This window comes from Stegostoma tigrinum, chromosome 10 (genome assembly GCF_030684315.1).
Source record: "Stegostoma tigrinum isolate sSteTig4 chromosome 10, sSteTig4.hap1, whole genome shotgun sequence".
Classification (NCBI taxonomy): domain Eukaryota; kingdom Metazoa; phylum Chordata; class Chondrichthyes; order Orectolobiformes; family Stegostomatidae; genus Stegostoma; species Stegostoma tigrinum.
Genome location: NC_081363.1, coordinates 25,717,065 through 25,735,120, shown reverse-complemented (window position 1 = coordinate 25,735,120; position 18,056 = coordinate 25,717,065). Strand labels below are relative to the sequence as shown.

The 18,056-nt window shown below is 40.4% G+C and overlaps 1 protein-coding gene across 5 annotated transcripts in view; it reads left to right on the top strand.

Moving 5' to 3' along the window:
• Positions 1–18,056, top strand: part of ppp4r4 (protein phosphatase 4, regulatory subunit 4) — a 228,028-nt gene that overhangs the window by 186,203 nt on the left and 23,769 nt on the right. For all 5 annotated transcript variants that reach the window (XM_059649055.1, XM_059649053.1, XM_059649057.1 and 2 more), the window contains 2 exons: positions 2,233–2,380; positions 11,195–11,339. In XM_059649055.1, the coding sequence (XP_059505038.1) occupies positions 2,233–2,380; positions 11,195–11,339 (293 nt within the window). The remainder of the gene's footprint in view (positions 1–2,232; positions 2,381–11,194; positions 11,340–18,056) is intronic.

Here is an 18,056-nt window from a genome sequence, read left to right as displayed (position 1 = left end):
TAGGTAACATATCTTTCTTTAGAAAGGGAGTCCAAAGCTGCTCACAGTATTCCAGCTGTGGTCTGACTAGTCCTTTGTATAGTTTTAGCAAAATCTGTCTACTTTTATATTCCATTCCCTTTGAAATCAAAGCCAACATCCCATTTACCTTCCATTTTCCTGGTGAACTTGGATGCTAGCTTTTTGTCATTCATGGTTAAGGACTTCCAGAAGCATGTAAAGATTTTGGGGAAGAGGTTCAAGAATGGTCAGGGTTGACTGAGTTCACTTAGGATAAAAAAACATATTCCAATGTTTTGATTCCACTTACATTTCTTAGCTTCCGTTCTTTCTTCTGACAGCCCCATTTCTGTTTTAGTACTAATTTATTACTTTTCTATTTAGTCTTCACTGTTTTTGTATCTGTGTAACAATCAACTCTACTTTTTGTTTCTACCATACTTAATTGATTTTTTTTAAGATATAGGAATGCATTCTCCAACTGATTAATCCATTACTGTATACTTGTGAGCAGGTTTAGTGCAGGATAATAAATTGTACCTTTTAATTTTTTATTGAATGTGTAAGTGACTCTTCACACCTATGTCTATGTCAAGTTAATGTGAAACTCCTTACCTGAAAATGTGTGTTTTATGTGAACTACATGCAATGGTTACTCAACCCGTAAAATAGGTGCAGAAATTCATCCAATCTTAGATGTTTGATATTTGGCCTTAGGGGAAGTGATGGCCCAGTGGTGTTATTGCTAGACTATTTCTCCAGAGACCCAGGTAAGGATCTGGGGACCCGAATTCAAATCCCGCCTCGACAGATGGTGGAATTTTGAATCCAATAAAAATCTGGAATTAATAGTCTAATGACAACCATTGGTAATTGTCAAAAATACCCATCTGGTTCACCGATGTCTTAAAGGGAAAGAAACTGCCATTCTTACCTGGTCTGGCCTACATGTGAATTCAGACACCAAAAGCCACTGATGACTCTTAAGCTGCCCTGTGGGGAATTAGGGATTGGCAAGAAATGCTACCTATTCTTACATTGTTGTCATTACGCCAGAAGTGCTATTTGTGTTAGTGTGAAATGGGAATCAGAAGATCTTTCAGTTAAACTGAGGGCTGAGCAGATAACTTAAGGCTTCTGTTTAAACTAACTCTTGCTCTAGGCCATTATTCACTGTATTGGCTTTACTTCTTAGTTCTGAGTTGCAAGATTCAAGGCCAGGTCAGTACCCAAGCATTAAAATTAAGGCTGACACTCTTGTGCTCAGTTTTGAGGGTGTGCTCCATTGCTGGGCATGCCATTTCATAATGAGGAATTAAACAAATGCTCCATTTGCTTCTCAGAGTCATAACAGACCCCATTCTACTTCTTTGAAGAAGAGCATATTGAGATTTCCCCAGACCCTGGCTATTAGGTATTTGTCAAATAATAATACAAAAATAGATTTTATGGTCATTATCTTGGTGCTATTCCTGGAGGCTTACTGTGCACAAATTGGCTGCCACGGATCCAATATGATAGCAGTGATTACATTTTGAAGTACATTATCCTTTGGAGATGGACTTTGACAGATTCATTTTGCTCTTCAATGTTTATCACACGCCACTAAGTTCAGCCCCTCATTTGTTTGTCCATTACGAATCTTCAACACAAATATCACGTTCTAACACTGTGATAGACCAACACATTGTGTGGCAATTATTCTAATCATAAAATCATTTAAAATTTGTTGTAGAATGTGCTAGAACTTTGTTATTTTTAATCATTATTGTAAGTGGTCTAGTAAAATTATTACCGAAGGCTTTGGCAGAACATTTTCTTTAATTGAAAACAAATGTTGAAAAATTACTCAACATTTCTACAAGCATCTGTCACAGAAAAATTGGAGGAGAAATCTTTTGGGCTATATTTAATACCCACCCAAAAAATCTTGAATGGTGCACATGTTCCTAAGATTTATTTCATTCTGACAGACATTATTATGCCTATAATCCATTATGGAGCATAGATAAAATTTGCCAAATGTAAATCTGATGCTTGTTTTCTTTATTTGTCCTGCTGTATCATTCCATAATTTTCTGTTTACTTTTCAAATTTCCCACAATTTTTGCACTTGACTGCGGGTCATGTGGGTAATGTGGGTATTTTCTAACAGAAGCGGAGACTAATGTTGCGCTTTAATAAAAAAACCTTTTATTCCATTAATTAAAGTGTTATACTTTTCTTTTCCAGAACTTGGTCAAGGAAAAAGTTGTTGGAACAGGTTAAGGTTTCTTGACACTTGTGAATGCATCATGGATCTGTTTTCAAAAGCTTTCTTCTGTAAATACTTTTTCCTGCCTGTACTTGAACTTTCAAATGATCCTGTTCCAAATGTAAGGTGAGTAGATTATCAGTATAACACTACATATTGTATGCCTTTTGCTTGGTACCATTTTCTAAGGATTTTTAACTGCAAAATAGAAAGGCACACTTTATAGTGTTTGAGACAATCTCGTAACAATGTCAGAATTCCTATCAGTTGTGGAAATAACTACCTTCTCCATATTCCCTTCTGTATCATTGTGAAAATTATTTTTCACAGATGGTCTTTGAGATTATGAGAAGTGAAACATATATTGTTTCAATGTTTTAGAGCCATTAAAGTGTTGCACAAAATTTCAGGTTAATATGCAACAGCCAAAAATGAATTTGATTTAGTGACTAGTACTTGGTTCAGAACATTTTAGCATAGAAACCTACATGTTTAGTGACGCTGGGCAGCGAGGCTTAAAACTTACAGAACCGTTGAGAAAAGTTTTAACCAGCCTGGTAGATAGCTGGAAGAATTTCAGGTGTGGTCAGGTAGCCAGCAGAATTCCATCGAATGCCTTGCATAATTTAAGTAGGTTCATTGGTACAAGAGAAACCTCAGTAGACTGACATTTGATTGCTAAAGGCAATTGAATTGATTTTCAACTCTACATTTCACCTTTAGCTCTCAATGCTTTGGGTTTCCTGAGCTTCCTGGAGCTAACCAGGTAAAGCAAGCTGAGAGGATGGTGGGGATTGACCAGATTGAGCAGTTGACAGTCAAGAAAATCTTTAAATACTGAGATCAGATTGGTTCTTCTTTGTCCAAGTGAAAGGGTTGTTCTAAGAATGTGCTTTCATTTCTTAGGAGGTGATTTGCAGTACATATTTAAACATACCTAAGAATTAGGAGCAGCAGTGCACCACTTGGTTCCTTGACCCTGCTGTGCCAATCAGTAAGGTCTTGACTGATCTGATTACTCCACATGCCTGTCTAATCCTGATAATCATTCACCCCCTTATTAAGAATCCGTCTACCAGTACTGGTTAAATATTCAAAGTCTCTGCTTCCATTGCCTTTTGACGATGAGAATTCCAAAAACTCATCTACTGTGGGGAAAAGAAGTGCTCCTTTTCTCTGTCTTGAATGGGAAACCCCCAAATTTTAGACAGTGGCCCTAGTTCTAAGTTGCCCTACAAGAGAAATCATCCTTTCAATATCCACAGTGCCAAGGCCCATCATTATATTCAGTATCAATCCAAGTTGCATCTTACTGTCTCAACTCCAGCAGATACAATTCTTGCCTCTCCAAACTTGCTCCATTAGATACCCCTTTGTTCGAGGTATTAATTTTCTAAACCTTCTCAAAATACTCCCAACACATTATCAACCTTTCGTAAAGTAGGAGATTGATGCACTTCAGATGTAATCTTACTAACGTCCTTTGTAACTGCAGCATATGGAGTTTGATTTAGCAAAATGTGAGGTTTTGCATTTTGTTAAGATGAATAAGGGTAGGATTTACATAGGTAATGGTAGAGCCCTAGGGAGTGTTGTAGAACAGAGAGATGTAAGGATTCAGGCACATAGTTCATTGAAAGTTGTGTCACAGGTAGACAAGAGTGGTAAAGAAGGCATTTGTCATGCTTGCCTTCATTGCTCAGACCATTGATGTGGGAGTTTGAATGTTACATTATGGTTCTACAGTACATTGGTGAGGCTGCTTTTGGAGCACTGTGTACAGATCTGGACGCCCTGCTTTGAAAGGATATGATTAAGCTGGAGGGGGTACAGAAAAGATTTACAAGGCTCTTACCTGGACTGACAGGTTTGTTATCCTTGTGGAAATATTTGTATTATCTAGAATTGTGGGTGAGGTGCCAGATGACTGGAGACTGGTTAATGTTGTACCTTTGCTTAAGGAAGAATGTAAGAAGAAACCTGAGAACTGTAGACTGGTGAGTCTCGTTTCGGTGGTTGGTAAGTTGTTGGAAGTGACTCTGAAAGGTAGCATTTATATGCATTTGGAGAGGCAAGGAACACTTAGGGATAGCTAGTATGGTTTTGTGTGAGGGAAATTGAGTTATTTTTTAAGAAATAATGGCACAGTGGCTCAGTGGTTAACACTGCTGCCTCACAGCGCCAGGAACCCGGGTTCGATTCCAGCCTTGAGTGACTGCCTGCGTGGAGTTTGCATGTTCTCCCCGTGTCTGCGTGGATATCCTCCGGGTACTCCTGTTTCTTCCCACAGTCCAAAGATGTGTACGCTAGGTGGATTGACCTTGCTAAATCGCCCATGTTCAGGGATGTGTAGATTAGGTGGGTTATTGGGGGATGGATCTGGGTGGGATGCTCCCAGGGTCGGTGTGGATTTGTTGGGCTCAAGGACCTGTTTCCACACTGTAAGGATTCTATGATTGTATGATTAATGAGGGCAGAATAGTAGAAGTTGCTTGAGCTTTAGTAAAACCTTGGACAAGATTTCACATGGTAGACTAATTAGTAAAGTTAGATCACGTAGAATGCAGGGTGAGTTTGCCATTTGGCTACAGAAATGACTTAATGGCAGGAGACAGAGTGATGGTGGAGTGTTGTTTTTCGAACTGGAGGCCTGCTACCAACAGTGTTCCACAGGGATCAGTGCTGGGCCCACTTCTGAAAGGAAAAAGAACAAAGAAAATTACAGCATAGGAACATGCCCTTTGGCCCTCCAAGCCTGCGCCTATCCAGATCCTGTGTCTAAACCTGTTGCCTATTTTCCAAGGATCTGTATCCCTCTGCTCCTTGCCCATTCATGTATCTGTCTAGATACAGCTTAAATTATGCTGTTGTGCCTGCCTCTGCCACCTCCTCTGGCAATGCGTTCCAGGCACCCACCACCCTCTGCGTAAGGAACTTTCCATGCATATCTCTCAAACTTTTCCCCTCTCACCTCAAAATCATGACCCCTAGTAATTGAGTCCCCCACTCTGGAAAAATGCTTCTTGCTATCCACCCTATCTGCACCTTCTGTTTGTCATTTTGATTTAGATGAGAATATAGAAGGCATGTTGAGTAAGTTTGCGGATGACAACAAAATTGGTGGTATAGTGGGCAGTGAAGAAGGTCATCTAAGATTGCAGTGGGTTGTGAACTGGCAGATGGAGTTAAATTTGGATAAATGTGAGTTATTGCATTTTGGGAAAGCAAACAAGGACAGGATTTATACAACTAAAAGTAGAGACTTGGGTAGTGTTGTGGAACATAGAGATCTAGAGGGTTCTGGTGCATAATTCTTTGAAGTTTGTGTCACGTGTAGGCAGGGTGGTTAAGAAAGCATTTAGAACGCTTACTTTCATTGCTCAGAACATTGAGAATCAGAGTTGGGATGTTATGTTGGAGTACAGGACGTTGGTGAGGCCTCTTTTGGAATACTGCGTCCAATTCTAGCTGGGTAGGTGGGGATGTCTTTCACTGGGACATAGGAGGTTGGGGGATGACATTGTAAATGTTTATAAAATCATAAGGGGCATAGTTAAGGTGAATAGAAAAGGCCGTTTCCCTTGGGTTGGGGAGTTCAAAACTAAAGGGCATAACTCTAAGGGGAGCGGAGAAAGATTTAAAAGGGACTTGATGGGCAACTTTTTCACACAGAGGCCAGTTCGTATGTGGAATTAACTTCCAGAGGAGCTGTTAGATACAGGTACAGTTACAACATCTAAAATACCTTAGGACAAGTATATGAACAGGAAGGTTTAGAGGAATATGAGCCAAATGCAGCCAAGTGGGAATAGCTTAGTTGAGAAAGTTGGTTAGCATGGATGAGTTGGACTGAAGGGTCTGTTTCTGTGCTGTATAGTTATGACTCATAACTTGTTGACTTTTGTATTCACTTCCACTCACAATGAATAATAGCTTTGTATTACCTTTCTTAATTGCCTGCTGTACCTTTTGTAAATCATGTTCTTGGTCATCCGGATCCCTCTGTATCTCATAGCTCTGCAACCTCTCAATCTTTTGCTTTTGTCATTTTGCTTTCTTTTATTCTTCCTTGCAAAAATTGTCAATTCTGTATTTTACTATTTTAGAATCCATCAACTCATATGCTGAACAGTCTTTATAAATTTATAGCTTCGTATTTCCTCTTCGCAGTTTACGTTCCTACCTGTTTTGATATCATCAGCAAATTTAGCAACCATATCTTGGTCCTTTCACAAGTAATTTAAATTGTAAAAGTTTAGGTCCTAGCACTGATCATTATGGCACACCATTCGTAAGATCTTTCCACCTACAAGATTAGCCATTTATGTCCACTCTGTTTCTGGTCAGCTAATCTTTCCGTGCCAACATGTTAACCCTATATTGTGAGCTTTTCCTTTCTTCAATAACTTCAGATGTTTTATCTTACTAAATCTTTCAGGAAATCTAAGTAAAGTACACATTCTAGTTCCTCTTTATTCAGAGCAGATGCCATTTCTTAAACAAACTTCAGTAAACATGATTTTCCGTTTGCAGAACTATTTGACTCTGCCTGATTGCCTTACATTTTTGTAATTGCCCTGTGATAACATCATGAGAAGCAGCTTCTGACACCTCTTTGATAATAAGTGGTAACCCAACAGATCTATAGTTTCCTGACTGCTATCCCCTTTTTTGAGTAAAGGAATTAAATGTGTTATTTTCAAATTTAATGAAGCCTTTTATGAATCAAGAGAACTTCTGAAAATAAAAAACAATGTGTCAACTGACTCACTCGCACCATCTTTTATGATCCTAAAATGATGTCCTTGAGTCTGAACAGACATTTCAATCTGCAGTTTCAACTACTACTTTCCTTGCATTTCTCCCTCCCATCCATTCCCTGTTATTTTACATTTCTGGGGTGTTTCAAAATCCTCTACATTGATGACCAATGCAAAATATCTGTTCAATGCATCTGCCATATCTTTATTTTCCATTATTATTTCTCCTAACTCTTTCTGTAGGACCAATGCTGACTTTGTTAACTTTTCCTTAAAAATACATACATTAAAACTGCGAGTATCTAGTTTATATTATTAACTTAATTTCCCTTACAACTTATCTTTTAGCCATTCTTTGCTGTTCTTTATATTCTGTCCAGTCTTCTGATTCACCACCCATCTTTGCAGAATTATATGATTTGAGTATGCCCCTTTAGAGTAAAGGGAAAAGCTGGCATGTTCAAAGATCGCTGGTTGACGAAGGATATTGAAGCTGTGGTCAGGAAAAAGAAAAAGGCATACATTGGGTTTAAGCTATTGGGCTCAAGTGAATCCCTAGATGATTTTAAAAAGTATAGGAACACACTCGAGGGAAATCAGAAGAGCAAAAAGAGGATATGGGATTGATCTGGTAGATAACGTTAAAAATAATCCCAAGACATTTTACAGCCACATTAAGAGTAAAATGGTGGCAAGGGTGAGAATAGGTCCCCTCAAAGATCAGCATAGCTGTCCATGTGTGGAGCGACAGGAGCTGAAAACTTTAAATGAATATATCTCCTCATTGTTTACTGAGGAGAGAATCACAGATGCTAAGGAAATAAGGGAAACAAGTGGGGATGTTTTTGACCACATACATATTACCAGAGGAGGTGTTTGCAGCTTTAAAGCACATTAAGATGGATAAATCTCCTGACCCTGATGAAGTCCATTCTTGGATGTTGTGGGAGGCTAGGGAAGAAATTGCAGAGGCCCTTGGAAAAATTTTTGCTTCATCTTTAGCCACTAGTGAAGTTCTGGAAGACTGGAAGAAAAATAGCAAAGACAAGCCAGGAATTACAGGCCAGTGAGCTTGATATGGAAGGCAAGTTCTTGCAGAGGATACTGACGGATAGGATAAACCAACAATTGGATAGTCAAGGTCTGATTAGGGATAATGTAATCATGGATTTGTGCACAGGAAGTCATGTCTGACAAATCATCAAGAGTTTTTCAAAGAGGTAACTAAGAAGATAGATGAGGGTAGGGCAGTGCATGTCATTTGTATGGACTTTAGTAGGGTCTTTGACAAGGTCCTATATGGTAAGCTAGCCAAGAAAGTTAGATCGTGTGGGATCCAGGGAAAGCTAGCTAATTGGATTCAAAATTGGCTCGATGGTAGGAAGCAGAGGGTGGTGGTTGAACGTTGTTTCTCGGACTGGAGGCCTGTGATTAGTGGTGTGCCACAGGGATCAGTGCTGGGACCTTTGCTTTTTGTTATTTACATAAATGATTTGGACGTGAATGTACAAGGCATGTTTAGTAAGTTGCGGATGCTATAAATTAGCCGGTGTCATTAATTACGAAGAAGGTTACCAAAAATTACAGAGGGATCTTGATCAGATAGGGTAGTGTGCTAAGGATTAGCAAATGCAATTCAATACAGATAAGCGTGAGGTGTTGCATTTTGGAAAGTCAAAACAAGGTAGGATTTGTACAGAAAATGGAAAGGTCCTGAGGAGCGTGTGGAACATGGGGACCGAGGAGTACAAATACATGGTTCATTGAAAGTGGCATCACAGGTGGACAGGATTGTGAAGAACGTGTTCAGAATGCTGGCCTTCATTGTTCAAGGCATTGAGCATATGAGTTTGGGTGTAGTGTTACAGTTGTATAAGTCGTTGGTTTACTTGGAGTATTGTGTACAGTTTTGGCCACCCTGATATAGGAAAGACATAGTTAAACTAGAGAGTGTGCAAAGAAGATTTATGAGGATGTTGCTAGGACTAGTAGGCCTGAGTTATAGGGAGAGGTTGGCCAGAATAGGACTGTTGTCCTTGGAACGTAGGAAAGTAACCTTGTTGAGATGTATGAAATCATGAAGGGCAGAGATAGGATGAATGCATATAGCCTTTGAATGGGAAGTTGAAAACTCAAGGGTATAGGTTTAAGGTGAGAGAGGATAGATTTAAGAAGGACCTGAGGGGCAACTTATTCATGCAGAGTGTTGTGTATATGGAATGGGCTCATATGGAATGCAACAGAGAAAGTGGTTGAGGCTCTTGACATCAACATTTAAAAATTATTTAGATAGATACATGGGCAAGAAGGGTTTAGAACATAGAACAGTACAGCACAGTACAGGCCCTTCGGCCCACGATGTTGTGCTGAACATTTACCCTAAACCTAATGTCTATCTAACATCCACTGCTACCTTATACTATCACCCTTATCCTATCTAATAGTCGTTTAAATGCCCCTAATGAGGCCGATTCCACTATCCTCTCCGGCAATGTATTCCACGCCCCTACTACTCTGAGTAAAGAACCTACCTCTGACGTCACCCCGATATCTACCTCCACTCACTTTAAAACTATCTAACCTCTTAAAGCTACCTCCACCCTAGGAAAACGTCACTGGCTGTCTACTCTATCTATACCTCTGATCATCATGTACACCCCTATCAAGTCACCTCTCATCCTTCGCCATTCTAAAGAGAAAAACTCTATCAACGTTTCCTCGTAAGACCTTCCCTCCATTCCGGGCAACACCCTGGTAAATATCCTCTGCACCTTTTCTAATCCTTCCACATCATTCCTGTAATGAGGTGACCAGGACTGGACACAATACTCCAGATGTGGCCAAACCAGGCTTTTGTATAGCTGGAGCATAACTTCATGTCTCTTGAACTCAGTCCCTCTATTAATAAAAGCTAACACACCCTACACCTTCTTAACAACTCTATCCACCTGGATGGCAGCTCTCAGGGAACTATGAGCATGAACCCCAAGATCTCTCCTCCACACTGCCAAGAATCTTTCCATTAACCCTGTATTTTGCTTTCAAGTTTGTCCTTCCAAAATGAATCACCTCACACTTTTCAGGGTTAAACTCCATCTGCCACTTCTCAGCCCAGCTCTGTGTTCTATGAATGTCCCTTTGTAACCTAGAACAGCCCTCCGCACTGTCCACAACATGACCCACATTTGTATCATCCGTGAACTTGCTAATCCATCCTTCCACTTCTTCATCCAAATCATTTACAAAAACCACAAGTTGAAGAGGACCCAGAACAGATCCTTGTGGTACACCACTTGTAACTGAGCACCATGTTGAATATTTTCCGTCCATTAATAGAGGGATATGGACCAAATGCGGGCAATTGGAGCTAGCTGAGTGGGCACCATGGTCAGTTTGGGCCAAAGGGCCTGGTTCCATGCTGTATTACTCTATAACTCTATTTCAGATGAATAATAATTCAATTTGTGTATCATTTTCAATAGTTTAGGTACTTCACAGAGCCATGGATTAAGTATGGTAATAGACTTGTGTACGTGTCTTATAGCTAGCCTGCTAAAAAAAGAAGTGCTGCATTAATTCTAGGTTTGTGGCTGATGCAGCTGTGAATCTTGGTGCCTGTACAGACGCTTTAGAATGTATCATCGACTCCATGTAAATACAATTGGAAATTTTGAATAAATTCCCTAACTCCATGTTCTGATTTGACATCTAGTGATGGTAAATTGCACACCACTAATTACGTATCACAGGCCTGAGTATTTAAAAACAATCGTAAATTATCTGTTTTAGCAGCTTAGAACAGATGCCTTCCCACTGATGTTCTTACACATTAACCCTACAATCTAAAGCAGCAGTAAAGTCTGTATGATCGTTTCAACATTTCCTACCGATCCATTCCCCTCCCCTTCATCATCCCCCAACCTCCCCCAAACCAGATGCACGACTATATTTTGAAAAATGTCTGATAGTAGATCTCAAAATACCAGACCATATCTCTTAATCAAATGTCTATTTGATGACTTAACTCATTCGTAGAAAAATAGGAGTTATTTTTATAATGAAGCTAGCATTTCAATAGATTTCAGTGTTTTGAAAATTCATTTTTTTTTAAAGAAGAAAAGCACTCATGCTGATGTTGTACAGGAACTCTCAATGTATGGTTTTATTTTTACCTTTTCAGGATTAAGTTCTGTTACATGCTGCCAAAATTGAAGTCTGCATTGAAAATGCCTGCTGACAAACACCTACTTCAACAACTAGAGCTTTGTGTTAGAAAATTACTTTGTCAGGAAAAGGACAAAGATGTCACAGCAATAGTGAGAATTGTATGTTTACTTCTTATATCATTTTTGCAATTGATTATTCTGCAGTCAGTCTTGAATCGTTAGAGTTGAGATTAGGTAGTTTGTCTATTTGACTGAATCAATGGATCATGTGAAAAGTGAGTCTGCTTTTAAATGCCCAATGTATTTCAAAACTTAAATATAAATTCTTTAATATTTTAAAATATAAGATGTTGGACTTAATTATTAGAAGGCATATTTTGCTATAAAAAGTGATGGCATCTAAGCATTCTGTCATTAAGATGACAATTGGCCAGCAACTTGTGTAGATAAATTATGAATTGCTACCAGATCTGCTGTTAACTTTGACCATGGTTTTCTTGAAGTTATATCGTTTGCACATTAATTTTCAATTAAAGGTAAAGTCATCATAGTCTACCAGATCATTGGACTGCTCCCTCATTCACGGGAATGGACTGGTGATGTTTAAGCGTGAGTGTCACCAAGCCTCAGATGAGGAAAAACGCTAAAAAGGAGAGCCCTTCATGGTAACCCAGCCAGTATGGGAATTAAACTCATTCTGTGTCACAAACCAACTGTTCGGCTAACTGAACTAACAGACCAATATGCAATTAAATTCACCAGGAAATGCCAAATTTTGAAATCGTCACTGGAAGTAAACTTTTAATGGGATTGCTGTCGCTAACAGCCAGTTAATTGCTCTTGCCCAAAGTCTGAACATTTACAATATGGAATCTCATTCCTTTGGGTTGAGAATTGTTTTCGGAAATGCTAAACATATCAAATTCATCATTCCCTTAATCTTTTGTTTCCTTTGGCTCTTTTTTTCCTCGCTTCGTATAATCCTGCTTTTGGTTCTCCCACTTTGCCCTTCTGTTCCTGATTTAACATACAATTCAGCCAGTTTAATTCACTGCCCATTTCAATCCTTTCTTTGTTTATTTCACTGTTCTTCACCTTGTAATCATATTAGTTAAGGAAATTCACAGTTTATCCTTCTAAACATTCATGTCTGAAATGCCTTGTTCCATCCATTGCACAATTGGCAGCACATACGTCCAACTGCTTTGTTGGAAAGATGTTTAAACCTAAGTATGCTCAGACAAGTCAGAATAATGAACACACCGTGAAATATCCTGCCTCAGCAAAATTAGACCCATTATGTCACATGTGTACGGGCACAAACTATTTTCCTATTACAGTCTGTACACAGTGGAAACAATTTATCCTTACACTAAGAAGAAAAAGATCTTGTTTAAAATATCTGTTTTAAGCTGGCAATTGTGTCATAGGGTTAGCTTCTAATTTTAGAGTGCATATTACTGTAGAAGGCTGCATTTAAGTTTGTCCGGCCTATGAAATGATCAAATTTTATCAACACCAGTTGTTATAATTTTGCATATACTTGGTTGACTATGTCTTTTCAACTACAAGTGTTTTACTCACATTTGTAGTCCACCTCAATTTTTCATGTCAAATCATATTTCACTCAATTTACGATGTAGGTTGGCGCATGAGACTAAGCAGATGATACAGCTTATGTTGCAAATGATCTTTGTGAAGAAGAACCACGTTGGACTCAATGTTAGCTCTGTTTTTCTCTTCACAAACACTACCAGACCACCTGATTTTCTCCAGCTTTTTCTGTGTTTGTTTCAGATTTCCAATAACCGCAGTACTTTGCTTTCATTAAAAGAATAGTGAATGAGAAACAGAAATGGCTTCTCCACTAAAAGTATTGAAGTATGAAGCAGTTTTCAAACTAAAAATCATAACATTTACTAACTTGTCAAATAACTATACTGTAGCAAAGGAATTCAATGAAAAACTAATGTGAGAGCAGAAGAAGTAAGAATCCACTTTGTAGAAGATGTCTGAGACCAAATGCACATCCGAACAGGGACCAGCCGCTGGCCTGATATTGAGAAGCATGCTTTAGAATAGGTCTTCAAAATCATCAGAATCATCATCACCCTATAATCACTTAAATCTGGTATAATTATGAAATTTCTAAGGCTTTCCTAAAATATCAGTAAGTATCAGTGAATATCAGACGTTTTGCCAGAGACCCAGAGAGAGAGCATCTAGAAGTCTAAAAATTCAATTTGCCAGCATATGTGTGGAAACTTAAGCTTGCATTTAAAAGCAATTCAAAGGAGTTTAAAATTAAGCTGGAAGATTTATCTAGCTCGCACCAGAAGGAAGATTTCCAGTAACACTCTCACGACAAAGGACAGTTCTCAAGCTAGATGTTACCTGGTAGATGAAGGGAAAAAAAAGTCTCAAGTTAAGGATATTTTGGACTTATTCTGGGGGCATTGAATGCCCAATTAAAAGACAGTGTTGTGTACCAATCAAGTGTTTTTGCAATTGTGTTTAAAACAAAAAAGGTATTACTTTCAGCAATTTAAACTGTACATGGCCAACAATAATAGTGTTTAATTACTTAGGTTTTTAGTCTTTTCATTATATCTTGAACCACAAAATATTGGAGTACCATCTTTTCAATTATTATTTGGAAGTTCATATTGCTTTTTAAAAGTTATCAATATGTACTAATATCTGAATATGTGGTATAAATAAAGCCCTAAGTCCAACAAAAATTTCAAACAGCTAATTGATCCAGACATTTTATGAGACAAAACAGCTTAATGTCGTGACAGGAAGGCCAAAATTGCTAAGATAGTACCAAGAGATCTCTACTAAAAATTTCTGGATTGCAATGGTTCACAATTAGAAAGTGGCAGAAATGGTATCCATTAAGTCACATCAGCATCATGGATGGAATACCTGTGAATTTTGATTTGCACTGCATCTAAGCTATAGAAATGCAAAGCTGCAAACTCACCTCCAAACTTTAAGAACTAAGACTCTACTTCGCCCATCTGCAACTGGATCCTTGACCTCCTGACCCACGGGCCACAATTAGTAAGAATATGTGTCAACACCTTCCTGCATGAAAATCCTTAATACCGGTGACCTGCATGGTTGCACATTCAGCCCTTCTCCTCCTTGTACAATCATGACTGTGTGGCCAAGTTCTGCTGAAACTTCATTTACCAGTTTGCTGTTGACACCCTGTCATGGGTCAGATCTAAACAATGGTTAGACAGAGAACAGGAAAGAGTGAGTTTAGTGGTGTAAAGACAACAATCTCTCCCTCAATGTTGGCAAAACAAAGGAGCTGGTCATCCACTTGAAAAAGCAGAATGGAGGACGTGCACCTGTCTGTATAAATGGTGCTGTGGTAGAAATGGTCGACAGCATCAAGTTCCTGGGAATGAAGATTACCAACAATCTGTCTTGGTCCATTCTTGTTGACGCTTATGGTCTTGTTAATGCCTCTGCTTGCTCAAGAAGACTACGGAAATTCGGCATGTCCACAATGACTGTTACCAATTTTTATAGATGCACCATAAAAAAATCCTAACTGGATGCACTACAGCTTGCTGTGGTTTTTTGAAGAAGTGACAAAGAAGACTGGTGTTAGGCAGAACGGCAGACGTTGTGTGGTTTGATTATGAAAATGTGGGATGCTACTATGCGTGAGGTGAGATCAAATTGTTCAGTAAGTGCAGAATATACAATTCTGCAATATCCAGTTCAGATGAAGAGCAAGATGACTTGTGGAGAATTGAATATGAAAGTCAAAACTTCAAATCTGATCTTGCTTGAGGTCCTTAAGAAGACGACACAGCTAAAGTGACTCCGGATGAAATTGATGAACTCTTTATATCAGGTGCTGAAGGTGCTTTAGGAGATAGCAAGAACTGCAGATGCTGGAGTCAAAGTCAATACAGTGTGGAGCTAGAGGAACACAGCAGGCCAGGTAGCATCGGAAGAGCAGGAAAGTCGGCGTTTCAGGTTTACACCCTTCACCAGGAGTGGGCAGGGGGAAGGGAACATAGAACATAGAACATAGAACAGTACAGCACAGAACAGGCCCTTCAGCCCACAATGTTGTGCCGACCATTGATCCTCATGGATGCACCCTCAAATTTCTGTGACCATATGCATGTCCAGCAGTCTCTTAAATGACCCCAATGACCTTGCTTCCACAACTGCTGCTGGCAACGCATTCCATGCTCTCACAACTCTCTGCGTAAAGAACCTGCCTCTGACATCCCCTCTATACTTTCCACCAACCAGCTTAAAACTATGACCCCTCGTGCTAGCCATTTCTGCCCTGGGAAATAGTCTCTGGCTATCGACTCTATCTATGCCTCTCATTATCTTGTATACCTCAATTAGGTCCCCTCTCCTCCTCCTTTTCTCCAATGAAAAGAGACCGAGCTCAGTCAACCTCTCTTCATAAGATAAGCCCTCCAGTCCAGGCAGCATCCTGGTAAACCTCCTCTGAACCCTCTCCAAAGCATCCACATCTTTCCTATAATAGGGCGCCCAGAACTGGACGCAGTATTCCAAGTGCGGTCTAACCAAAGTTTTATAGAGCTGCAACAAGATCTCACGACTCTTAAACTCAATCCCCCTGTTAATGAAAGCCAAAACACCATATGCTTTCTCAACAACCCTGTCCACTTGGGTGGCCATTTTAAGGGATCTATGTATCTGCACACCAAGATCCCTCTGTTCCTCCACGCTGCCAAGAATCCTATCCTTAATCCTGTACTCAGCTTTCAAATTCGACCTTCCAAAATGCATCACCTCGCATTTATCCAGGTTGAACTCCATCTGCCACCTCTCAGCCCATCTCTGCATCCTGTCAATGTCCCGCTGCAGCCTACAACAGCCCTCTACACTGTCAACGACACCTCCGACCTTTGTGTCGTCTGCAAACTTGCTGACCCATCCTTCAATTCCCTCGTCCAAGTCATTAATAAAAATTACAAACAGTAGAGGCCCAAGGACAGAGCCCTGTGGAACCCCACTCACCACTGACTTCCAGGCAGAATATTTTCCTTCTACTACCACACGCTGTCTTCTGTTGGCCAGCCAATTCTGTATCCAAGCAGCTAAGTTCCCCTGTATCCCATTCCTCCTGACCTTCTGAATGAGCCTTCCATGGGGAACCTTATCAAATGCCTTACTGAAGTCCATATACACCACATCCACAGCTCGACCCTCATCAACCTTACTAGTCACATCCTCAAAAAAACTCGATAAGGTTTGTAAGGCATGACCTACCCCTCACAAAGCCGTGTTGACTGTATTTGATCAAGCCATGCTCTTCCAGATGGTCATAAATCTTATCCCTCAGAATCCTTTCTAACACCTTGCAGACGACAGACGTGAGACTTACCGGTCTATAATTGCCGGGGATTTCCCTATTTCCTTTCTTGAAGAGAGGAATTACATTTGCCTCTCTCCAGTCCTCAGGTACGACTCCAGTGGAGAGCGAGGATGCAAAGATCTTCGCAAGTGGCAAAGCAATTGCATTTCTCGCTTCCCAAAGCAGCTGAGGACAAATCTGATCCGGGCCTGGCGACTTGTCAATCTTAATGTTTGACAAAATTTTCAGCACATCAGCTTCCTCTATCTCTATCCATTCCAGCACAGAGTTCGAAATTAATAGAGGGAGAGGAGTGGGGCTAGGGGAAGATACATGGGATGGTGATAGGTGGATGCAGATAGGGGGTAGTGAAGATCAGTCAGTGGGAGGGGTGGGGCAGGTAAGTAGAAAAGAAGGTAGACAGGCTGTGTCAGGTCAAGGAGCTGGGGATCAGAGAGAGAGGGTGGTGCATGAGATGAGGCTGGGGGTGGGACCTTTTGAAACAAATGAAATCTATGTTGAGTCCATTGGGTTGTAGGCTCCTGAGGCGGAATATGAGACTGTGTTCCTCCAGTTTGTGTATGGTGTCATTGTGACACTGGAGGGGGCCCCAGGATAGACATATCACCAAGGGAGTGGGAGGGAGAGTTAAAATAGTTAGTAACCTGAAGATGTTGTTGATTATAGTATACAGAGTGCAGATGCTCCGTGATTCGGCGACCGAGCCTGCACTTGGCCTCACCCATGTAGGAGGCCGCACCAGGAGCAATGGATACAGAAGACCAGGTTCGAAGATGTATTGTGAATCCCTGTCAGATTTGGAAAGACAGTAGATGGAGGAGAAAGGGGAGGTATAGTGGCAGGGGTAGCATCTCCTGCAATTGCATGGAAACGTGAAACTAGAACGGAGATGAGGAGAAACTTCTTCAGCCAGAGAGAGGTGAATCAATGGAATTCGCTGCCACGGAGGGCTGTGGAAGCCAGGTCGTTGAGTACGTTTAAGACTGAGATAAATAGGTTCTTGATTGTCAAGGGGATCAAGGTGGAGAGAAAGCAGGAGAATGGGGTTGAGGAACTCATCAGCCATGATTGAATGATGGAGCAGACTTGATGGGCCAAATGGTTGATGGGCCAAATGGCCTCATTTCTGCTCCTATATCTTATGGTCTCATGGAAAGGTGCCAGGTGTGGTGAGGTTGATGGGGAGTGTGGAGGAAAGGAGGAATGTAGGTGTGAGTGGTCCCTACGAAAGGTGGATGGAGGTGGGGAGGGAAATATCTCTTCAGTCGTGGGGTTGGATTGGTGGCAGAAGTGGCAGAGGATGATGCACTGGATTTGGAGGTTGATGGGGTGATATTTGAGGACCAGAGGGACTCTCCTTATTTTTATTGAGTGGAAGGGCTTTGAGGGTAGAAGTGAAGGATATGCAGTTGAGAGCATTACGAATCAACAGAGAGGGGAAACTGTGGTCCTTGATGTCTGAGAGTGGCACACTCAGTCTTGGGAGC